Genomic DNA, 25,565 nt, shown 5'->3' with positions numbered 1-25,565 from the left:
ATATTATAAGATTATAACATATAATTTCTTCATTAATTCAAGTAGTTATCGTTAAGTTTTCCCAACGTTATGATAACTAAAATGCAAACAAAACCGCCTTTGTTGGCTTGAATATGGCGAACACAATATGAAGTCTCAAGAAGTGTATGAAACGTAAATAAAACCAGGATATTACTTTCTTCAAAACTACTTTTTGCCGAAAATAGTGAAAGGCAGAATAGTCATTTTTGTTCTATGCACTGTCATAAACACGAAGAAAATAATATAGGGATTGAACATCGAATGTGATAATATTATAGTTCTCATGATATATGAATTTTAAATGATGAGAAATCACTCTACTTGGAATAATTTTGAGCATTCTGAACATAGGGTTATTTTGTTGTTTATTTTTTATATCTTCATAAACAGATTTTGATTGAAGGCGCATAAAAAACAGTTAAGTAAAATTGAATTCCGCTCGACAATTTTTGGATCGTTGTGAAATTTGTACCTTGTATCAAGCTTGTGACTTAAAGTACTCTTCTGCTTTTTTGTTGATGATAGAAAAGTATTCTGGATTCATTCAATGTTTATAATGTCGATGGTGACTAAGTTTCAACTAGTTTACTTGGAAACAAGTTATTTTCAAGTTATGAAAAGATAAGTTATTTCAGTATGGCATAACAACGTAACGACAACATATTTTTAGCCAACTTAACAACTAGTAGAAACTGCGCTTTTTGAGTCATGCAAGTGGTTAGATGTTAGTAACAATCACTCAAATATCTGGTTGCAAACTAGTCACAAACAAGCTAGCGTAACAAAAATTGTTACTTGGGAATAACACCTAGCATTTCTACAGATTGTAATATTGTCTCAATATATTTCAATATATTTCTCAAAGTACCAGAGAACTGCTTATATTCCTCACATTTCAAACTAAAAAAAAATCATTTGTAGATCGGTCCACACATACCAGAGAACATTAGCTACACACACTTTTCCGCTTTTATTTTATATATATAAAAGATAGATGTTGTCCTTAACGTAGTTCTTTTGTTTGGAAAAAGGTAGATGTTAAATGTTCACTTTTAAAAGGAATGTTCTTTTCTTGCAAACATAAGCACACGTCAACTACGGTAGTTCTATAAACACTGAGCCAGTCAGTCTATATTGTATATTCATGTTCAACTACTCTTACAGCTATGTCGCATTAATTAGGGTATCAACTCATAAAATAGTCCATGTTGTGTATATAACAATTCTTCCCCTTTTAGTTTTTATTTTTATTTATTTTTTTATTTTTACAATTTAGTTCATTTTATTTACCTTAATTTACAAGAAAAAATAAACTCAGAAAATTAAATTTGAATATAATAAAAGATTTCAATAAAGATCAAAACGTTAGCTTTTAGAATATATAAAATTCTTTTCAATTTTTGCTCTTCTTAATCTGTTTGACTTTCTTAGGGTGGGAGTTTGAATTTCTGACGATAACCGCCGACGTTTAATGATCTCTTCTGGAAAACCACGGAAAATCTCCTCATCATCGCTCGTCGTTCCACGAAAGTTTCGCTTCCGACTGGCGCTTTTACATTCCGTACCGCCATCTCTCCTACCTCTGCTAGCGTAAGGAATCAAAATTCCACGCGCCTTAGCTGTTTTGTTATGGGGCACCTTTAGTTGATTTCGATGAGCTGTGAGCCGAACGTTTCCAATCACAATCTGAAATAAATTGTTGGATAATTTTTTTATAAATTGAGCCTTTATCCATCTGGAGAAATCTTGTGAGTTATGATTTTTATAAAAAATCCAATCTCCCATATTACATTTATCTATCGGTTCAATGGGTTGAAACTGTTCAGTAATATTTGGTCTATTGTTTGGTAGTTTTGGTTCAGCTAAATATTGTTTGTAGTGATTCTTAGGGTTTACCAAATCAATCAACATTTTTGGTTTAAAAGAAAAAATATTCTCTGATGGAAATTTGCCATCTAAGGACAAACAAGTATTTCTATAGTTAATAAGAAATAAATTTATTTGGTCCTCAATTTCTAATTTCTTAACTGAGTAATCCAACATGAACCGTTTCAAAACATCCTTTACAATCCTGACAGATCGCTCTGCTTGTCCATTGCTAGGCGGATTATATGGAGGACTTTTCAAAACCTTAACTCCTTGCCTCTCTAGAAAAGTTATAAAATCGCAGGAATTGAACGGAGGACCACCATCAGTAACAACTACATCCGGTAAACCAAATCTAGCAAATACTCCCACAAATTTCTTTAAAACTTTCCTAGAATCTGTACCATGTTTCATCCATTCAATTTCTATCCACTTCGAGTAACTGTCAACTATAAGTAAAAATACTTTGTGCTCAAAATGGAAGAAATCGGCATGAATTCTGCTGAAAGGTCTTTTAGTAGGAATCCACGCAGAAACTACTTTTGGTTTGGGAACAACAGCCATTCTCCTGCAAGATTCGCAAACACCGACATATTTCTCAATGTCTGAGTTAATTCCAAACCAAAATACTGACCTCCGCGCTAATTGTTTCATTTTTACAACTCCAGAATGATTGGCGTGTAATAATTTCAAAATCCCGCTATGCATGGATTTTGGAATCAACACCCTGTCCTGAAATAATAAGCAATTTCCAACAAATTCTAAATCTATACGATTTGAGAATATGTGCGCATAACGTTTGTCTATTCTTGCTGGCCAACCATTCTGTATAAAATGAACAACTTGTTGTAAAAATTCGTCTAGCCGCGTCTCATTTGCTACTTGAGAAAAATCTACAGGAAATTCTTGACTAAAGTTGATGCTTTTGATAGTATCCTTGTCCAGCTGTTCCGGAACTATCTGTTTCAAAGGAAACCGCGAACAAAAATCAGCGTTTCCCATCTTTTCTGATGGCCTATATATTATATCAAAGTCATAAATTGCCATTTCCAAAACATATCTTTGTAACCTAGTCACAAAAATAGCATTTTTTTCAGTTTTCCCGAAAATTCCTACCAAAGGTTTATGGTCCGTGTAAATTACAAATTTTTGACCATATAAAAACTTGTGAAATTTTTTTACTGTACAGACTAGTGCTAAAGCCTCTAAATGAAGTATTGGATATTTCATTTGAGCTTTGTTTAAAGAAAAGGAAGTAAATGAAATAGGTTTTTCTACTCCATCAATTTCATGTGCAATCACTCCTCCCAAGCCAATACCTGAAGCATCCGAAACAACAACAATCGGTTTCATAGGGTCATAAAATTCAAGAATATTAGCATTTAGCAGCTCATTTTTACATCTAACAAAAGCTTTGTCACTATTCTCATCCCACACATACTTCACGTCCTTCTTCAATAATCTATATAAATAACTAATCTTTGAAGATAAGTGGGGAATAAATTTTCCATAATAATTTACAAGCCCTAGAAATGACTTCAGTTCAGTTACATTCTTCGGAACAGCAGCCTCCCTAATTGTAGCTAACTTATCAGGGCAAGGGAGCAGTCCATTTTCCGAAATAACATGTCCCAAGTAAGGTAAGGATGATACAAAGAACTTACATTTACTCCAATTCACCTTGATGTTAACCTTAGCTAATCTATCTAAAACAGCAAAAACTTTCCTACTACAGTCTTCTAGATCTCTCCCAGCAATAAGCACATCATCCAAGTAACAGCGTATATGTTTCAAACCTGATAAAACTTGTTCCATCACTTGTTGAAATATTGCTGCACTCGACGAAGCTCCCTGTGGTAATCTATTGTAAGTGTAGAGTCCCTTAATCGTATTTATAACCACAAACTTTCTAGATTTATCTGATAGCAAAAGTTGTGTGTACGCTCCTTCTAAATCAAGGGCACAAAAGATTTTACACCCCGCCAGATCTGCAAAAATATCCTGAGCTAAAGGTAAAGGATAACTATTGGGAATAATTAGTTTATTGATTGACACCTTGCAGTCTATCACTAACCTAATCTCACCATTCTTTTTGGGAACTACAACAACTGGAGAGGCCCACTCACTGGTTTTAATAGGAGTAATAATATTCTCTTTCTCAAGTTTACTCAAATGCTCTACTACCTTTTCCCTTAAGCGAAATGGAACTTCATAAGCTCGTTTGAAGATAGGAGTATCGTCCTTCAACACCAGATCTGCCTCAAACCCAATAATTGGAGAAGAAAGATCTTTTGAAAAAACTTGAGAATACTTCTGTTTCATTTCCAATAAGATACTCTCAGCTGAATTCGGTAAACGCAAAGTATTGATTTGATTAACACCTGTAAAATATTCCTTCCAATCAGGGTAAAATACGTCAAGCCATTTGCGACCCATCAAAGGAACAAAATCATAATCACAGTTCAATACAAACAAAGGTAATAAAATATCAATGGTCCTAAAACGTACCATTACGTCAACTTTACCCAATATATTAAGCTTTGAACCATTCACTACCATCAACTCCTTATCAGTTCTCTGTAAAGGCAAATCAAATAATTTGTCATATAAATTAGAACCAATAACTGAAACAGCCGAACCACAATCAACCTCCATTTTAACCAGCTGATCTTGAACCTTTATTTTCAAAAAGCATGGTTCACTTATTCTATTTATAGACGACACTTTCATACACAAAAAATCACCTGAACCGCTATCACTTTCAGATTTGTTCAAATCCGTTCCCAATCGGTTGAATAGCTCGCCAATTTGTTCATCACCAAAGCTCAAATCGTTCCTCTCATCTATAAATTTAACCGAATGGCGCTCTTGCCTCATGCGCTTATAGCAGGTACGTTTGATATGACCCTTGATTCCACAAAAGTCACAAATCTTGTCCGCATACCTTCCATGTCGCTTAAACTCATCATTCTTATTTCGTCCTTGCTTATAAACAGCACTACGACTTCTGCTTCTGCTCTTGTTACGAATGATTTTTTTTTCATACGTTTCTCTTCTGCCCAAACGTTGCCTTACAGAAGCTACTTGGCTGCTTTGTCGATCGCCGATCATTCGAGCCCGTGACCCAGCCAACTCCCAGTTCACAATAAACCTTTCCACAGTCGCCAAACTAGGATTTTCTTCATTTAGTAGCTTCTCCTGCAAGGCTTTATCGGAAACACCCATCACTAATTTATCTCGGATGGCCGTCTCACGAAATTCACCAAATGCGCAGAATTCGGCCTGTAACTTGACAGCTAGCACGAAATCTTCTGCCTTCTCATTTGGTCCTTGCACCCGATTATAAAATTTATAGCGCTGAATTAAGTCCGAATCGACTTTGTCAAAGCGCTCGCGCAACTTTTGAGAAATATCTCCATAAGAAACGTTTTTTAAATCATCTTTCGAAGGATACAACAGCTTAAGCTCCTCATAAACTGCTGGTCCACTCAACGTAACAAAAAGCGCTTTCTGTTTTGCTGGATCATCAATTCCATTAACTTGAAATAAGTACTCCAAACGTTCCGAATAATTAGTAAACGGAGTACCTACCACATATGGCTCAATCGTACCAATCAGTACATTAGCCTTGTTAATGCTACCCTCAGCCATATTATTTTATACTATATAGAGCAATGGAAACAAAAACAAAACAAAACCTTTATATTTCAACGCTCTCTAACAATTATACGTTTTTCTTACCGTACTCAAATATTCGTCAATATAATCCAAAACGCAATCCGAATTCAGCAAACTATTCAGCCCAAAATACAAAAATGTAAAACTGGCAGCACTGTGCTAATTAATTTATGTTGGAGTCCAAATATAATTAGAGAATAGAGAACTCACCAACATACACCACTGCGGAATGAACACTGAATCTAGAGGGAAAGAGAAAGAATCAGACAACAAAACACCGTTAATGACGGCGAAGCAAAGAAAACTCCACGCTATCGACCTCACAAAATGGTGAATTATTCACCCATCCACGCACTAAAAATTAAACAATGTAATTAATATACACAATATTGTCGCGAAATTAACCAACCGCGACCAATTATCAAATTGTAAACAAATTACCACTGCTGTGCCTTACGTATTTTGATGATTCCTCTAAGCAAAACTGTTGCTCCTCCTTTTCAGTCTGTACAAATCCTTGCAACAAAATATATAACCACTTATATCACCACTGTATTCACAATTATTAATTTTCACAATATAATTTTAAATTTTCAAAGGGTTTTTAATCCTCGTCGCCAACTGTTAAATGTTCACTTTTAAAAGGAATGTTCTTTTCTTGCAAACATAAGCACACGTCAACTACGGTAGTTCTATAAACACTGAGCCAGTCAGTCTATATTGTATATTCATGTTCAACTACTCTTACAGCTATGTCGCATTAATTAGGGTATCAACTCATAAAATAGTCCATGTTGTGTATATAACAGTAGAATAATATAAATCTCAAATGTCTCTAACCAACGAATGATAGAGATAAAAATGGGTTGGTGGCTGTGTACACATTGATTTGCGATATGATGCCACGCAGTACGCGAGTCAGAATACGTAGATTGGTTTCCGCGCATCTCCGAGGAAACTCAATAGCAAAGACTCAATAGACTCTGGACTTTGCACATTCGATCTCTGCCTTTGTGATATACTCTTGGGTATCTAAATAAATGATACACATATTGGGTATGCTTAGTTTCTACAATCCATGGCGAACACTTTCATTTCCCTGCTATTTTATCTATCATTCCAGATTGACTGTCGGGATCGAGAAATTCAGCGACTGGGGGCATTGTTTGCAGGTGGTCGTCCATCTACTGCACTGGCAAAGGACTGCTGTTACCGAAGTGTCAACTCACTAGCCGAAGATGTTGATAAGTTACAGGAGGAGAAGTTGTCGATACAAAACAAGTTGACTGATGCGATGGAAAGTCAACAAAATGCTAGTAAGAAAATCCAGAAACTATCCGAACGCAATAAGCAACTTGAACAGGAGTTGAAGGAAATTGAAAACGTGGCCCTGAATGTGGAATCTGAAGCAAATTTGCATATTTTGGATAAGAATAGGCAGAATTCCGATTTGCAGATCAAATTACATCAGTCTAATATGCGCGTTAAAGAGTTGGAAACGATACTTGAAGCGAAGTCTGTAGCAATAACATCAAGTAGTTCTACGGCCTCTGCCAATTCGATCGATTCAACGTTGCAGAACGCACTAAGACAAGCAAGTGAGGAAAAGCGCGCATTGTATAAGCAGTTGAATGAACTAAAACAACGGGAACAAACCTTCCTGGATGACTACGAGAAGATAAAAACCAAATATTCTAAATTAAAATTAAAATTTTTGAATCAAGAAAACAATCAAACTTACACTGAACTCGTGGAAATGAAACAGAAATTGGAAGAATCTCTCAATAGTGTAAAAACTGAACGAGATCAGCTTACCAATGAGCTTACGTTGCTACGTGACACGATTGCAAAAATGAAATCTGATGCGACGGAGAAAGATATTCGTCTAGCACAATTGGAAAGTGAAATTCATCTGCTCAAAAAAACTGGTATCGCCACGGCAGGACGCATAAAGACGTCTGACTCGGCACTATCCGCTCAATCTTCACTTTCGGTTCAATCTGCGTTCCATCGGGTGGAACGCGAGAGAGATGCAACTAAGAGAGAAATTCAGCAGTTGGAAATCGAAAGGGATTCTTTGAGAAACAAATTGCAACTAGCCACCAAGAGTCAGATGGACGAACGAACCAAACACGAGGAGAAACTCATCGGTTATAGTACTCAGATTGCTAAATTAGAAACGGAAAAACGAGATTTGCTATGTGGACAAAGTTCTTCTCAGGCCACTTTGCATTTGCTGCGCGAGGAGAACCAAGAACTACAGGACCGGTTGAAGGGTGTAGAAGATGGCTTCAGCAAACTTAGGATTTCACATTCACAACTGAAGCTGCTACATGAACAAACGGAAAAAACACTGTCACAACAGCAAAATAGATTGATGTGTTCGGAAAGTCAGCTTGACTGTGCTGAAGCAAGATTAAGTCAGGTTGATGGTACCATCGAAAATGCTACTAAAGATATTGGGAAACTAAAAGGCGATATCAGTGTTTTGAAGGCCTCCAATGCATCTTTGCAACGAGAGAAGGATAAGCTGCTGGTAAGTTGAAATCATTTATTACGTTTTTGCTTTAGTAAAATACTAATGCGAATCATTTTTGTGTTTACTAAGATGGAGCTGGATAAGAAGACCGAGAAACTGTATCTGGCGGAAACAGAACTAAGTAAAGTAAAATCAAACACATCCGAACTGCGAGATACCATCGAAAGACTTCAGAAAAAGTTCGAGTAAGTACAATGTTTTATTATCTTGATCAGTTTGGTTTTATTGCAATCCATAAATCTATTCAGTCGGCGTTGGTATTTACGAAGTTTTCTTACTTCTACATACATTCTAAACCATTTTTACAACTATGGCACAATTACAATACATACAACGTGCTTATTATCTATTTGCTTGCGCTTCTTGGCAGTTGACAAACTTTACGAACTCTTTGACTGAAAATAATAAGTGTTACCTTAGTTCTGTAGAGGAGTGCCACGAGGATAAGACTGCTTGTATTTTGAAATTTCATTTTTGGTAACCTAATATTCTGTGGTCTCAGCCGGTCCAAATCCTAATAAACTCATGAACCACCTGTAAAAAGGAAAAAATCTGTCCGGTTGTATTACTGAAATTGGCGGAATTGTCATATTTAAATACCAACATTGATATTAAAGGTACATGCTATTAAAACCGGATGCCATGCTGAGCGGATGTTGTTAGTGGTTTTCTATTTATTCTAATTTAAACTTGAGGGATGGTAAGGGAGAAGTTTCCAATCCTAAGGGATAGTAGTCGTTTTCCGTTCAAATACCTTGCAAGTCCAACGGCCGGCGGCTGACAACCGATTATCCCGTTCTGAAGAGGTGCATCGTAAGGCGTGTGTCCCGGACGGCAAACACACGCGGCTGTTCGTAGTTTGGCTGAAGATTTTCTCGGTTCAAGCCATTGTCCTGGACCACACGGACCGCGAGTGTAAAGCTTAAAACATTGCTTATTTATCTCTATCATGTCAGGAGTGCTATCACAAGCACTCTTAGGAACATCATCTTCGGAGCAGGTTTGGTCAAGATTATGAATCACCCCGGGACATCCACAAATCCCATTGTAGGAAATACCGTCAAGTGAGGGTCTTGTGGTGAAGTCAAATATGACTACCTGATTTATGGTGCAAGGACCTTGAGATCCTATTCGATAGCAAGTTTTTTCTTTAGAAAAGTACAATCGTCCCTTTTCGCAAGGATTTGGTATACAACTGTTAGTGTCTATCACAAACGATCCTAACTCGCAAGGTCCCTGTGTGTACAATTTGTAACAATATCCGTCTTTCCACGGAACATAGTTTTCCTTGCAGCGACACTCAGCTCGCATAGTAGTGACTTCATTTTGAGCTCGTTTGTCAGCTATGATAAACGTGTGACCGATAGGGCAAGGCCCTATCGTATCTAGCTCGTAACATTGATTTGTTTCATTATGAAAATGAGGCAACCGATGATGACACGCGCATTTTTTCGAGGGTAAAAATAATTCTCCCGTTCGCTGACAAGGTCCTTTCGTGAAAAATTCGTGGCATGTTTCCGTTTCATTGTAGTAGTAGTTACCGACCTCTCCATCTTTTTCGCACTAAAATGACATACAGTTTGTAAAGCTTTGTAGTAAGTTATTTCGACATTGTCTAATCTTGCCTTGCATTTCGCTATTCCGTCGTTATCCAGGCTGACTAATTTTCCTTTTGGGCATGGTCCTTTCGTGTGTAACGGATAGCATTTATTCTCTTGTGGCCAAAATATCATACCGCTATCGCAAATTTCGGTTGACTTACAAGTTCCCCAGCGTTGTTTTGGACTAAAAATGAAAAATAATTATTTTGGTTGCTATAATCGGCATTTGTGTCGAGATGCTATATTTTACATGGCACTTTTCACTTCGGAATCCGCAAACGGAGCGAAATACTGGCCAAAATCACACGGGCCTCGTTCAAATAATCGGTGACACCGTCTTGTTAGAGGATGTTGTGCTGTTCCAGGGGGACAACGGCATTCGGCTGAGGCTCCCGTACTTGTGGCACCCACTCCGACTGGGCTTAGTTCCATCGTGTCTGGACAGGGATATCCCATCTGAAAAATCTTGAAGCATTTTTTCAGTGGTGGCCAGTACAGCAATTGCCAACCGCCTGGTTGATTGGCGCATGGGTTTTTGTTTGGATCACTCCATGGTGGGGGAACTATAGCGGCAAGCGAGGTTGGCTGTAGATTGTAGAAGGTCAGGATGCACACCCATACGGATGCATGCCTCATCACAGATCTGTAAAGTAGAGTAAATACAGTTAAAGTTTTAATTGTCATCGAATAGAAGAATATACATTTCTATGAGTTTCATTCCAAATTGAGAACATAGTAAAACAAAAAAAAAGGCTTAGAAGAAATATCGCCGAAATATCTTCACTGAATGGCCTAGTGATCGGCTCTGTTACTTTGATCTCGTAGAATGCGTAACACAAAGTCAAATTGTTTTGCGCCTCGCTTCTCATCTTTGCCGTTCAAAACGACTAAAATATGTATAGCAGCTGGGTTTCAAAAGAAAAGTCGTTAAAGTTTGCACGTAAAAATGCATTCGTTATTTTGTGGCTGCTTCGCTAATTATTTTGGGTGGTGATTATCGGTGGTGAGAAATGGGTCAGGTATCATTTTTGGATAACTCACATCAAAAAAATTGTGTTTAAATTAAGAGACTGTGCTACTTGTGATAATGCTCATGTACCAAATATTATAAGAGTCTCAGAATTGTAGAAACCCTGACATTATTAACAGTAGTAAAATCGTTAAGATTGACTCGGTCCGATTTGGTTGAAACTTTCCCACACGGTTGCTTTTTAGTACCATACTTTAGTTTGTTTGGATTATTTTCTAGTTCTTGGAAAGAACCCATTTTTTGCATTGTGTATTCTTGATTTCCTATAAACCATTTCCCAAGTTACAACCTTGAAGACCTTTTGTGAAAGTCAATCTTTCTGTTTTAACAGACTTGCCAGCCGATTCTTAGTGTATAGAACCAATGTGTGGCTATTGCTTCGATCGAATGCCAGTATAATTTTAAAAATCATCCGACTACTAATAGTACTGTTGTTGTACCGTTTAAGTCTACTATGTTTATTGAACTTAAACTTATAAAACCGATACACTGAAGAAGGATGTAAATAGCATTCCGAAATACGTATTTGTATTATAACGTTTGATACACTTTTGTGAAAATAGTGACTTTGTGAGAGTGTAATGACGTGATATAGTAGAATTAAACGGTACAACAACAGTACTATTAGTGAAAATATTCTCTAATAGCTCAAACAGACATCTAGGGTCATCCGACTAATTTTTCACTGTATCGTTTATTATTTTTTCCATATTTTTTTTTCAAATCTGTTCCTCATTTCGATTGCTTTGTGTTGATATATTTGTTTGATATGTTGCTTTCAGTTTATCAGTAGGTAGGTTTTCAATCAATTGTGTAAGAATGCGAGGTTTTCAATCAATTGTGTATGAATGTGACTCGTTAATGTGTAGTGTGTGCGTTAATTGTGTAAGAATGTCGCTCGGTAATGTTAGCATCTAAGCACGTCATATAAATTGGTGTGTCGAAAGAATAATAACCGATTCTACGAGGCTTAAATTTTTACTTTTTGTAAACTATTTTATAGCTTAACTAGGAAAGTACACTGAAGTCTTTTTTTATCCGAGTTTACGTACCGCATAAAAAACCGCATAACTCTGAAAATTCGCATAAAAAACCGCATAACTCTGAAACTTCGCATGAAAAAAAAGTTATTCAGAAAATCACTTAAAAAGTCATAGACTGATAATTTGCTTTAAAAATCACATGACTTTAAAAATTAGCATGAAAAACTAACAAAACTTCCATAGCTCTGAAAAAACCGCATAAATCTGAAAATACACATAAAAAAACCGCATAACTCTGAAAATTCGCATACAAAACGCGTAATTCTGAAACTTCGCATAAAAAAAATCACATAAAAAAACGCATAAAAAAGACCTTAGTGTAAATGGTATTTCAAAATTGAAAATCGGAATTTTGCTTTAGATGTACTGTGAATTTAATAATGTTCGTGTGATAATCGAAAACATAGTACTAATTGTTGATATTATAGAAATTACTACAATAAAACAACATAAAACGATTACGTAATCAACCAGTCACGGTCAGTTGGTTCGGCCGAGAAATAATATAGGTCAGTAAACTATTGTGAAGCCGGTCTACCACACAGAGTGGCAGACAAAGTTTGGGTCAATCAACGTCGCAGTAACAGCAGTGATATTTTGGCAACCGGTAAATATTAGCTTCTTTCTTTTCGCAACATTCGTCCACCTTAAACTTAAGTACCAGACCGATGTCAAGCAACCCGTTTCGGTTCATATATTTATTCATGAACACTGGACTTGGCCTTCAAACTATGCTCCATATGAAGCGCGGATTATGCAAAAACATAATCCAAATATCTGAAACCAGCAATCGAGAGGATGCTTTTGGCACTTATATGACTACACTCTTTTTATTTCACTTCAACGGCAAATAACAGCAAATCTGTACGTACTGTCTTCAATAATTTTGTTTAATGATAAATATATATTCCTATCCAAAGTGGTTGTTATACGAAACTTATTGAGATCAGAGCGACTTGCGCTCAGTAAACGACAGAGTATAGGAATCGTGAATATCATAAACTAATGTAGGAAATCTACAGTTAATATAGATTCTATATTTATTCGATGAAAGCAGGTGGGATGGTACCTATAGGAAATAAAGAGCGACTTTGTCAACAGTAATTGAATGCAATCGAAAACTATGTCACTAATTTTTCTATGGGATTTCAGCAAACCTAAAATCAAATAGAAGTTCGAACGACTCCACAAACAATCCACGAGTTTTATCCGGATACCGGAATTACAGGATGATATATGAAATAAAAATTAATTTTTGGAGTATAGTTTTATGAGTGAGGATGTGAAATAGAACAAATTCCTTAAAACCGGTCAGTGAAGTTTAGTACTATGTTGGTCTTGATAGTTGATGAACAACTTGTAGTTGTAAACACACTAAGCTTTGCTCGGATTTTTTTAATCTTTTGACAAGTTTATAACAGCCGAACTACGGAACATTTTCATTCTACTGATATATCAGCACAAATAAACAGTTTACAGCAGTACCTGATGGTACCGTTGTGATGAAATGTTATTTTTACTAAAAAAATCAGCTACCGAGGTTTGAACTGCTGATATCGGTAATCCAATTGAAGTGTGGATCAAACAAACTTGCTTCGGTTCTGTAAAGGTATAATTACACTACTAGGTGGATTTAAACTGGTTTTTTGCTTATTACAGTACTATACTTTTTTCACTACACAAACAAAAACTATTAAACTGAGAAGGCACCCAAACCGAATGTTATGCAAAAACTATCCGACTGAAAGAGACCCTCTTAACTCGACAGGACAGTGATTGATTGTGAACTGGGAGGTGGAGTTAAACTTCGAAGCTTCGGGGGGGGTGGAGTTAAACTCCGGAAAGCTTCGGAGTTTAACTTCGAAGCTTCGGATACAAAGCTAAAGAAGGATTACTAACAAGACTTCTATGTGCATTCACATCATCGTTTCTTCTGGATTCGAAATTAATCATCTGTTTTAATTAAGTACGGTTGAAAATATTCGGTTGGAATAGAGCGCTTGAAATGTAAGAGACGTCATTAGTGGAATAATCGTCACAGTTTAACCTTATGTACTATATAATAGCATGATTGTTCGATGTATTCGGTAGCATCTCATTTTGTTTACAGGAGTGTCTGTTCAGCTTTCTAAACAGTCAACTGGCATCTTACTATACAAGGTTATTTTATTTTGTGCCTCGGGTATAGACTACTCTGCAAAAACTTTGAGTAATAAATTTTGGTAGATACATGACATCAACTTTATCGAATGTTTATCCAAGCTTAGTCGAAAAAGGCTTGCCTTGGGTGTGAGAAATATTAAAACGAATGAATAACTCATACGCCCAATGAATCAGACATTGAAAGTGCAGGGCAAAATGTATTTGGAAATGGAGTCAATTGATGCTCTACTATCTTCGTGAGATGCGTTAAGTGTTGGGCTAGCGGGCGATGGGTATAATTACGAAAATTATAAAGTTGCATCATCTGTGGAAGTGAGGCTTGAGTGATGAAAATATAGGTTTTTAGTTAAATCACCGCGAGTGGCATACATAGTTCAATTCTACCGATTTGATTCAACTGTTACAGGGAATTTGTGATTATATTACCGCTACATCTAGGATCTAAGGTTTACTTAATAAGGATAACTGTAAATTTATGCTTATCAGATATTCAACGGAAATATACCCAGTTATCGTTCTCAGAGATTTCCAACAAAACTGTCAGGCCTGAACGTATCCAAAAATGTCCAAATCCGAGAGAAGAAAAATAGCGGACAATCCAACTGAATTACACTGTTTTGAATGGTATGAATATTATGAGATAAATATTTTTAATAAAATATATTATATCTGTAATAAATGGACTACTTATTTGAGAGTCCTACGCGCCTTCCTAGCTTGGAAGATCTGTATCTTGGACAATCAAAAGAAACAGCTTCGATGAGTTTTCGATTGAATTAGTTTAATATAATAAGCAAAAAGCTGCTTCTTTACTGAGTGTCGTTAATAACATCCAGTGTCCCAGAAGGGGAAGTGTGCATTCTCAGGTTATGCAGTTTTCGTATTCTGACCATACTTCCATATCAGTCCCATATGGAAAATCGGCATGTCGAGAAAAAGACGATTAAAATTTTATTTTCGAATTTTTTGACTTATTGTGCTGTCTAATGCTAAATCATTGTATTATTATATAAAATATCGATAATACACCTTTGCTATTTCAATATTGTAACAAATGAAATTATTGAAATTTGCACTGAATGAGGCTGACATGTGGGTACTTTGCTTATGGGACAGACATAAGTTGATATTTTTTCCACATTTTACTGAACAAACCCTCAACTTTTATTACAATTTCTGAAACTATATTGAGGATATTCATTTCTCATGCTAACTCAAAATTGGCGAAAATCGATATGGGAGTGATATGCGAGTTTGGACAGTATTGATGGTGTATAGTTTACTTTTGAGAATTTAATTGATAAGTAGAACTTCATTTGAACGTCATGTTATGTTTGAAGTACAAGCTACATAATTCTGAAATCAAGTGCCATGGCAAAGTCAACTAAAAGTTACACGGATTTGAATTAGACAATTTGAAATTCCGAAAACTTGTGTTGAGAAAGGAGACTTTTCGCATTTTTAAATGTTATTTATCCTTAGAGAATTCCAAAATTGTGCTATATTTTTTGGAATAATGATAAATTCACTATTTCAGTTATTCAAGATACAAGCAGCAAATAGCTACAAATAAACTATTGTATGGCGTGGAGAATGTTTGCAGGTTCGAGTTAAGCTTCTGGAGTGTATTATTTCTCAAATTTTTATTTTTGCGATTTTAATCTACGAATTCAATTTACCTTTTTTCGGTGGGTAGAACTAAACTGATTACGGTTTTACGTTCTAGCGTTCATCTTTTTACCTTATATACAAAAATTGACTTTCATGAAATCCTCTTCTCCTCCTAAAGAGTCTTTGTGTCTTATTTACGGCCCATTAATAATGTAAATGATATAAAATAATTTATGTTGTATTAGTTGATGTTGAAAAACACATCCAAATGGAGTTTTGATATGTGTTTCGTTCGAAGATTTTCTTAGTCAAACTTAAGGTTCATAAGGTCTCGTGGAGAGATGAATGTAAACGTTCCGTTTAATTTGTTTACAATCAACAGTCAACTGTTTATTATTGCTTTGGAAGATTTATTTGAAATGGCGAGTATTGTCACGGGAAATTTTGTTTAACTATTTCGCTTCGTCGAAGATTATTCATTATTCTTACTTGTAACTTTGAGACGTGGAAGCATACATCGGACTGAAAACCTAAACTCGGTGTTTCGTATTTGCTATTAATACATCGAATGCAAAATAGATGTATGAGAGGAGAGGAGAGACTTCATATGAATAACATACCGCTTTCCACTACGAATATCGTTACATGACAACGACATCGAGGTGATCGACGAATTTGTTTTGTTTATTTGAGTTTTCTATCGACAATGATACCATCAATATGCAGCAGAGACATATGGTGACCAAAATTCGTGTTTACTTTAGACTCTTTGAAATTATCTGGACTATAAAATTCTTCCAGTCAATCCGGTGACTAGGGTGGTGAAAGATGAGTGAAGAAGCATTGATGCACATACCGAGTTATCGGAGGCGAATGCTGCAGAATCGTAAATCTAGACTGCCTTGAAAAATTGATGAACTTTGAAAAATTTACACAAAAACAAAATGTCCTTGAACAACAGATATCGGCTTCTGATGTTTGGTTTCGACCTCCTGGCCGGCTTTCAATGTTTTATTTGACATCTGTTTCATTGAATTAATGGTGTTTCTCGTAATGACTGAGCAACAGCAGTAAATTTCACAGTGAAACCGGTTGAACATCTACGAAACATACCGTCGTTGGTACTACACACACGAAAAAAACTAAAATAGAGCCCATTTTTCAAGTTAGCTTCCACTAAACCAGATTCAATTGCACAATTTTCTGAATCAGTGCCAGTAATACACTGTAACTCTGGCTAAAACATCACTAGCATTCGAGAGAGCGCTAATCGGAGACGTTTGAGCCCCTTATTACGGAATCCGAAATGATCTGCTACACGACACGCGATAGAGTAAGATGACGAGCAAAAGTATACATGAAATACTTATTTCACGTGGTGCAAGCTAAACGTAGTAAACGCGAAAACCGGTTCCACAACCAAAACAAGCGTGAAGGTGGCGGTAATTGTGTTGGATGTGTTCATTGTAGCAACTGTTGGGAGGAAATTGGTTGAACTTCAAATTACTGCGTTGCAGGATCATTCTCCAGCAAACGATTAGATGCAAATTTCTCAATCGCAGAACAAAGTTGTTTGAACTGCCCTAATGATAATTATATGAGAAAATTGATTGTGGAAGCATAGCCTGATGAAGATGCCTCATCTGGAGGTTTTGTTTTTCGCATGGTAGACTCGTGCTTTATTTTGCGTTTATTCGTTCACGGATGGTGGAACAGAGTAACAACCGTCGTTTGTACAATGTTGAAATGTTGGCGTTAAATACCCAGGGTGAAGTGCGTCTCATTGTTGCTGGTTTGTTTGTTTGTTTGCTTAGTTGAAATGTTCTGGTCATTGGCGAATTCATGAAATTGCGTACTATGAAAATTGTACCGAGGAAAGGTGTACACAATTAAATGAAATCGAACACGCATAGCTTACTGTTCAAAAACATATGTTAGCATGCACCTTGATAACAAAAAAGGGAAAAAAGGTTTCGAGAAACCAGACTAATGTTGAAATGTTTTACATGATGCTCGCCAAGTGATTCCGACGGGTGGGTGTCGGATTGATGAGTGGGTCAGCGTGTCAAGAAACACGTTTGACAAGTTTATGAAACTTTATCGATTCGGGGATCATCTAATACCGGTATAAGATATCTCACAAACTATTGAGGCACGGAGGTTACTGCACTTCATCAACGACGGCATGTGCGGCCAGCAACCTTGAAAATTGCTTATGGAACTAACTGCTCACGCGATAAATTATTACGTTGGATCCACTAAAGCTGGAGAAGTAAAGGAAAAATAATTAATTCTCCCGAGGTATACCAATTGCGACTAAAAATTACATAGGCAGTAGCAGCTTGCTGTTTCTATCAAACATACCTCTTCTATTCAACTATTTGTACAACAAAAGGTTTAATTTTTACGTGTCATGCTACTTGACTGTGTAAATTTTCATGGCTTACCGCCGCAGTGTAAGTAGGTATGCATGACAATATGGACGTGCGAAGTAAGAAACTGTTTGCCAAAAACAAATCAGAATGGAGAGAGTCGTGTAACGACAACAATTGAATTCTGGCCTATGACGGAATGTAGAGAAAAGTGAACAATTGAAAATATCCAAATGATCAGTTCATGATCTATCATCGAAACATGTTTGTCAAACGATTACGTCAAAAATGAAGTGAAACCATTACTAAGTTGGCTACCGGTGTCCACAGTGGTGTGCTTAGCAAAATTTGCGCGTTTGGGTAAAATTTGCTTTGCCGTACCTCGGTGGTTTTGTGAGCAAAATAATACATTTCATGAATTTCTGCTCTGAAGGGATTGATTTGGAGAGCAAAACAAGAAGAGGTCCCAAAGATCAATTTTCCGCCCCAAAAACGTTGCGCTCGAGGTGAATGCCCCCACCCTTCTTTATATGCGCCACTGGGTGCCCACGAACAATATACAACAGGGTAAAATAGTAATAATAATAGAAATTTGAACCTCTGAGTTTTTGTTTTTATCTGAAATGCGGAATGGCCGTATTATTAGTAACGTTGAGTACTGTAACAAATAATAAATTAGGAGTGACCAATTTGATGGTGGAATTCATTACATTAAGCGGTTAGTTAGCATATTGCGTTATTCGAATTTCAGAAGTTCGGTTGCAGTGAGACTTTGATTATCTATTTTTGCCTTTATCATGTAGAAAGGCTATGTTATTTTTACAATCTTAAATTCAAATGAAGTCTTGTGGTCTCATAACTCATGTAGACCAAAATCTGGTACTTTTTATTCCTCCCGTCCTCACTCGTAGACTTTTCAAATACCCCCTATCATACCATCTATCTTCGGAACCGAAAGTAACAACCAACTAAAATAGTGTACGTCAAGATGTCTTTCGGGCAGATTTTCGGACAAATGATACGTTTGACGTTAAACTGATGATCTAGCAAGGAATTTTGTCTACAATGACTAATAAAAGTCTGAAACCGAAATCGTATACGAAAAAAGTTGTATTCTAATCAGTATATTAACTTTCTCGAATAGTCTGATAATTGGCTATCAATTAATTACCATTATCATATCGTTACTAAGAAAATTCACATGAAGTGAATACTCAAAAGTCTAAACTACTAGTGTAAACACACCCAATGAAGCGAATGAAGTCTGTTTGTCTTACCTGACTTCATTCGCTAAGTTCTGCTAAGTGTCGGCTCTTATGTTAAGGAAGTGATATTTTTTTCATGTGATTTTACGTTTCATCTTAGACTCATCAGTGCGTGCGTAGTGCTACCTCCGACCTGACGGTTCAATATAAACCGCTAGGCAGACGTAAAGTTAATGGTATTTGCAAAACACTTCTTTGATATTACACCTAAGTGTAGTATCAAAACTGACGTTCCGAACGATATTTTTTTGCTTTTTGTATCGGCAATTGTGAGATCTTGAAATTTGCTTTCAAATAATGTTTAAAATTCGCAAAAAATATATAGGAAACATAATGCTTTGTTTGTGATAACAAACTGCATCCATCCAAGTAATTTGTATTTGTTTTTATTTTTCCATCTTGCTTTTCCAGAATCGTTTGTTACGCTGTACCGATTACTCAATTCCAAGTACCAACCGCTCATTTAACATTGGTTGGTTTTTAACGCTATATTTGCGCTGTATGCCGTCAAAACATGGATCTCCGTGGGGTTTTGAGATGGTCAAATTCATTAACACTCTCCGATCTGCGGCGAGTGTTGGGAATGGTTTTCGGTAGTCGAAGCACTGCTTCTCGCTTCAAAGCCTAGTCTTTTGCATTGTATTACCAAATAATTGCGAAACATCTAATAGTAAAAATAAGCACTGAAGTCTGTCCAATTACTCGTTTATGGGCGTTTTGGTTTTGAGTGAGATCCGAGAAATATGAACACGGCGAGAAGAAACAGCATCAGTCGAGCTCATGTCAGCCGCCACAGTTTAAATCTTCAAATACGTTGTGTTTAGTGAAGTGTGCATGTTGTTTGCAAAGCTTAACGGAGCAGAAGGCTAACCGCTTTCGTTGGTTGGCAAAATGATGAAAGTAAAACTGCTCATCCGAGCGGTAGAAAATCCGATGAAATTGATCGTTTAGCGAAAAAAAAAAAAACACTAAACATCAGTACGAACTGGTAAGCGATTCCAATTTCAATTTCATCTTTTCAAGAATATAACTGTTGTGGGTGTAACTTATCTTTTTATCTCAATGCTCTTCAGCGAAACAGAATAATGAGATACAAAATGTGAAAACTTTGATTCAATACTTCTTTCATTGTGTAGAGTTGCAGTTTGTAGCAAAGTAAAAACAGGGTACTACATTCCCAAGTGGAACCTAACCTTCGCAGCCGAATCAGAAGTTGTGAAGGCCACAATTGCATGACTTGTGCCACGATTCTACTGCGACACTGAAAAATCTTTACTTCGGGCCTCGAACATACGACAACAGTCTTGCGAGACTAATGCAATACGTTCTCCATCGCCTCTGGCCAATCATAAAAAAGGCCATACGAAAAGTTGAATGAATCGTTTATTGGCACCTTCGGATAACTCACGCAGAACTAACATGCTATTCCACCGCAATCTACCGTTAGCACTTAGCAAGCCTAACCGATGAATCAGAGTCGTGCAAATTAAATGGAAATTTATTCTACACCGTGCTAACCTTTTCGCTTTTCTTCGTCTACTACTTGATTCTTTAATGTAACTTGAACACTTACCAGATATGTGGCGATGTTCCGTATATGTTATTAAGGTTATGTACAGTTCTTTGACCTATCATCAGGAACGATACTAAAGTAGGTTGTTATGCAATTACATTTATAATAAATTGCCTCTTTCCCTGCTTCATTCCTCATAATGTGACACCTTTAATATACAGAAAAAATACACAATCATGTTTAGGCTACAGGTGACCACGATGAGTTGAACGAAAGGTTTCACTTTGACGGAGAACTCTCGTCTTGGCAATCGTAAGGAATATTTAGTAACAGAAAAACGGTATGCATCGAACCAAGTGCAGTTTTAATCGCATTGATTAAGTGGAATCACAATTGATAACCGAGGTGGGAGATATTTGAAATGTGTTCTCTGCTGGTGCAGTGGCCGAGATGAAATTAGATAAGATGCAATGAGGTGATCGAAAAATCCGTGCTGTTTAAGTTATTGTGCATCTTAGGTCCACGCTCAGTGCCCAACAAACAGAGATGGAACAAAAGAACATATCACTGACGATATACAATATCCGTCGACATGTGAATGAACCAGAGTGGTTGAATACCTTTCGTTTTCTGCTGATTTTAGTCGTGCAGGCGAGCAAACCAAAGATCTAAATGTAGGTTAGCAAGTTTACTTTCAGCGCGCCTCTTTTGGCGTTGCACTCGGCGAGCGATTGAATAATAAAGCCACCATCCGGGCCTATTTGTAATAGGCCAAAGTACCAGTCGTTTTTCGCGAATTTTATATTTGTAAGTTAATGCTTGTGACATCGTGATTTTTTTTTCAAACCCTTGGCAATTCGAAATTATTTATCCGCTTAAATGTTAAATCGCAATGAGAAAGTTATCATACGTTTGGAGAAAATCTTTTGATTTGTTTGAACCACGAGACATTATGTATCTCGAAACGAGTCTAGTTGAAATCTAGTTGCAGCTATGGTTGTCTGAGATCAATAGTCTAAATAAAATTAAACAAACTCAAATACATTGCGCAATCACGATAAAATTCTAACTTTATAAAAGCAGTTAGGTAATAATAGTAGTGAAATATTGTGAAAAGATGTAGTCATAACATTCAAGTATAAGCTAGATGAACAGCAAACAAAAAAGCTCACGTAGCTAACCTCAGCTACTTATATAAAAAGTTCTTAAACCAAACTCAGAATTAGGGTAACGGCCATTAGTTCCATTAGTTAGAGTGAGATCTGCTGTCTCTGTTCGATAGATTGTCTTTAAGGGTATGATGAAAATAAGTACATTCGCTTCAAGTTTTGGCGTCGCTACAGAAGCAGTATTGAATAACTTTCAAATTTTTATTGCGGTATTACTGCTAAGAGCCGAGTTATTGTTTCCGATTATGTCAGAATCCGTTGATTGGAAGTCGATTAATCGGCAAAATAATATGGCGACTCTACTAATGAGATGACTATTGGTACAATAGCCGTAGATGAACTGAAAAGCATTAGCATTAGAGACCGCCAGTGTGTTGCTACTCCGTTATTGATCAGAACCAAATAAGTTTGCAGAATGTTTTTCTGAAACAATTTGTTTTGGAATAGCACGATATTTCACATTGTGTAAACTGCATTGATCCCTGCATGCTGATCAATACCGACACCGGCCACAACGGAATGCAGATTTACTTGGAAAGGTAGGATTGTTAGTTCAATGCATGTAGCTACTAGCAATCGAGGAATCCGCTGCATTTCCACATGCATCACTGGAAGGGGTTGTTTGTTAGTAAATTTTAGAATAATATTCTCGTGTGTTCATTGCTCTGGGTGTTTATATTAATATGTGTTTTCAACTAAAATACAAGATTCCTTCCGAAACTCGGCTCGATATCTACTCTCTAACCAAATAGATGAACTGAAAATAAGACAAACTTTAACTGAACTGGAAATGAGATTAACACTAACTTTACGCATAGATGGATCTCTTTCGTTGAAATTTGAAATTCTCCCACAATTCGCTTGAAATGTGTTTTGCATCCGCCTGTTCCATAAATTTATTTCAGAGTTGAAAATTTGTTCTCATGAATAGTTCGTTTACACCACCGATAATCAGTATAATATATTGCAAAATATATTATGACGAATATAAAAACCGTGTGAAAATGTCTTCCTATTGTCATTCAAATAGTCTCATTATAACATCCAATAATTTCTAAATGGAGGATTCGTTCAAATCACCCAGAATGATTAGGCGGATTATATCTCCGGAACCGGAAGTGTTCGCTATGAGCCATCCGAACTAGCCATCAGTCATATCCGAAAAAATGAGCGAAACGCTAAAAGGTTTGTCGAATACACGATTATACGATTATATCTCTGAAACTGTTACGTCCGCATCGAACAATCGTATGAGCACATACTTTCCAACGTATTCGAATAAGCCATTATTCTTTTTACTGTACTGGCATCGTAGATTTGAAAGATTCTAAGCTTCAAAGAAGGGACGGCGTTGTTGTCAACAATATGTTAAGCAACGTTCATACCATTTTGATGCGTTCAGAATATAGTTATAGAAACTCGGTCTTATACTGAAAATCATAAAATTTTCAATACGGAGCAGAGTAATCAAAAGTCGAAGAATTGTTATCGGCAACCGTTGTGTCATATTATTTTATTGTCTAGTACATGTTGTAAAAATAAGTGTTTAGTTGCACTTATATCGTATAAAGTAAATTATGTCTCATATCATCGGCCATTCCAATAAAGTTCATGCTGTTCTTCGTTTGTATTTTTATTAAGTATAAGTAAATATAGAAAGAATGGAAAGAATATTAGGAAATAATACTATAGCAAAAATAATTCGATAATTGTACAATACTACTGTTATAGCATTGCAAAAACTCGAAGCGAACGCATCTATTTTCATCCTTCTCTTGACTCCAATGGATTGAACAGAGACAGATGAGATGGTAAGTGAAGCTGAGATGGATTGTGTTATTGTTGCTCAGAATGGTTTAAGAGATTCAAGATGAAATAGTTACGATCAGTGTGGGCAAATGACTCACATCGTTCGCACATTGAATCAAATCTTTTAATTTTGCATCTTCACGAAACCTTCAAAAGATTATTTTGTTGAGATTTTAATTTCAAACAATACTTTACAAAAAATGTGAACTATTTGAAGCCTTGAGACCCGGTTTCGCAACTATCACCGTAGCTAAGGAATAAAAGCTCGAGTTGTTCTCTGTAGGGGTAGATGGGGTAAAACGTACCCCCTAAGGAAATGTAGTTATATCCTAACTATAGAGAATAACATGGAAGAGTTTCATGCATGACTATCTTCCGTAATCATTATTTCTCAAAATTACGTACAAATACTCACTGAATGCATTGAAAAATACATAAAATATCTTATTTTACAAAACCTTTAAAAATTGTTTATTCAAAAAAATATGCGGGGCATGACGCCCGATCGTGGAAAACATGAAAAATATACATTTTAAATTACACGAAGTGACGATTATCTGAACATAGAGGCAGGATGATCTTAAATAACGGGTGAACATCTCTTAAAACAACGGATTAAAGCTTATGACAACCACGGGGCAATGTGCACCCTCATAAATCTTCTTCTTCTTCTTTAAAGCTTTAGACTTTTCGTTGACGAAATATTTGCCAGGTGGAAGATTGTTCACTATTATTGATTAAATTGATAGCTTATGGATAATTTCTGTAAGCGAATACTTGAGCATTTTGCCTCACACAATTCGGGTCGTTTTGCCCCCAAAAATATGAGACGATAAATTTGACGATTTTTATATAAAATTGCAAATACATCGTCTGTATTAGAACTAATTTTAAAAACCCGAATGATTGGCAAAGAAGTTCATTGGTTACATAATAAAAATCGTCTTCCTTACCCTAGAAAATTACTATGGAACAAACATCAAAAATTACTTATAACAGAGACATAATTGGTTTTTTTTTAATTTTTTCCAGATATGATTGAACCATCGCTACCAAAATTTCATAGTAATCTGTTGTTATGGCGGACTTTCAGTTTTATTAAAATTTCAGTCAAAAACATTGGTAACTTTTGAGGAAAGCATAAGGTGCATTATGCCTCGGGGGTGCATTTTACCCCATCTTCCCCTAAATGTTCTCTAACGATTAGCAAGCGCCTTATGTTTCACAAGGGTTCGTTTTAGAAAAAAATACTGGTATGGAACCATGACCAAACGTAGTTGATTTCCAACTACATTTATTTCTCCCGAACTGAAATGACTCTCACAAATCCTTCGTTTTGAAACATTTTGTATTGTTTGACCCGTAAATATTTGAATGGCGATTAACCATTTTTCCAACTCGCTCTGCTAGCAGAAATGGTTTGTTTATATTTACCTGTGGCTGGAAACGCCACCTTTTGACTCAGGTTTCGAAAAATTTGCATCGCAGCAGGCAATAACACATTTCAATTTAGAAATTATTTGAACTGTCATTTACAGCAATACTTTTTTCTTTATCATTGATTTTCACTTCACTAATTTGAATTCTTTTTGAATAAGAAAAGAAATTTATGGTTTATTATAGTTTAATGATATTCCATCGAAATCGTTTCCTGATGTTGGTGCAACCGTATGAAAAAAGATGTGAACACTGCTTAAACACAGCATTTGACAGCAAACTAGAACCAAAGAACCAAAAATTTCGGCTTCAAGCCAATTGTATGCAGATGACAATCATGCCACCTGAGCGGTTTAAATCCACCTGGATAAGTTATATAAGGTGTCTTGCAATGGTTTTTTTTCAGATCAATAGCTTTGGGCCCAGTAGCTGAAACCACGCCATCATC

General features: G+C 36.3%; 3 protein-coding genes across 11 annotated transcripts in view; 1 reads left to right on the top strand and 2 right to left on the bottom strand.

The window, feature by feature from the left end:
- Positions 1-25,565, top strand: part of LOC131434429 (putative leucine-rich repeat-containing protein DDB_G0290503) — an 85,514-nt gene that overhangs the window by 27,580 nt on the left and 32,369 nt on the right. The window contains exons 4-5 of the mRNA XM_058601130.1: positions 6,689-8,101; positions 8,174-8,289. Of these exons, the coding sequence (XP_058457113.1) occupies positions 6,689-8,101; positions 8,174-8,289 (1,529 nt within the window). The remainder of the gene's footprint in view (positions 1-6,688; positions 8,102-8,173; positions 8,290-25,565) is intronic.
- LOC131434431 (uncharacterized protein K02A2.6-like) lies at positions 1,072-6,390 on the bottom strand. 2 transcript variants are annotated; one of them, XM_058601132.1, is made up of 3 exons: positions 6,023-6,390; positions 5,776-5,807; positions 1,072-5,710 (listed from the first exon to the last, which is right to left on the bottom strand). In XM_058601132.1, exon 3 carries the CDS (start codon positions 5,536-5,538, stop codon positions 1,387-1,389), a length of 4,152 nt encoding a protein of 1,383 aa, XP_058457115.1. In that variant the 5' UTR covers positions 5,539-5,710; positions 5,776-5,807; positions 6,023-6,390; the 3' UTR covers positions 1,072-1,386. The 2 variants fall into 2 exon arrangements, with proteins under 2 accessions (XP_058457115.1, XP_058457114.1); XM_058601131.1 differs by having other exon boundaries at positions 1,072-5,807.
- Positions 8,302-25,565, bottom strand: part of LOC131434432 (uncharacterized) — a 41,053-nt gene continuing 23,789 nt past the window's right edge. For 2 of the 8 annotated variants that reach the window (XM_058601135.1, XM_058601133.1), the window contains 3 exons: positions 9,956-10,348; positions 9,730-9,889; positions 8,302-9,667 (listed from right to left, as the gene is read on the bottom strand). In XM_058601135.1, the coding sequence (XP_058457118.1) occupies positions 8,789-9,667; positions 9,730-9,889; positions 9,956-10,341 (1,425 nt within the window). In that variant the 5' untranslated portion in view covers positions 10,342-10,348 and the 3' untranslated portion in view covers positions 8,302-8,788. Of the gene's footprint in view, positions 9,668-9,729; positions 9,890-9,955; positions 10,349-16,408; positions 16,630-16,665; positions 16,863-20,762; positions 20,892-25,565 lie in introns of those variants that run through there. The other 6 variants (XR_009230332.1, XM_058601137.1, XM_058601140.1 and 3 more) reach the window with 6 other exon arrangements.

The sequence above is a fragment of the Malaya genurostris genome, chromosome 3, assembly GCF_030247185.1.
Source record: "Malaya genurostris strain Urasoe2022 chromosome 3, Malgen_1.1, whole genome shotgun sequence".
NCBI classification, from domain to species: Eukaryota; Metazoa; Arthropoda; class Insecta; order Diptera; family Culicidae; genus Malaya; species Malaya genurostris.
The sequence above is the reverse complement of the archived record's forward strand: the minus strand, read 5'-3'. Positions and strand labels throughout refer to the sequence as shown.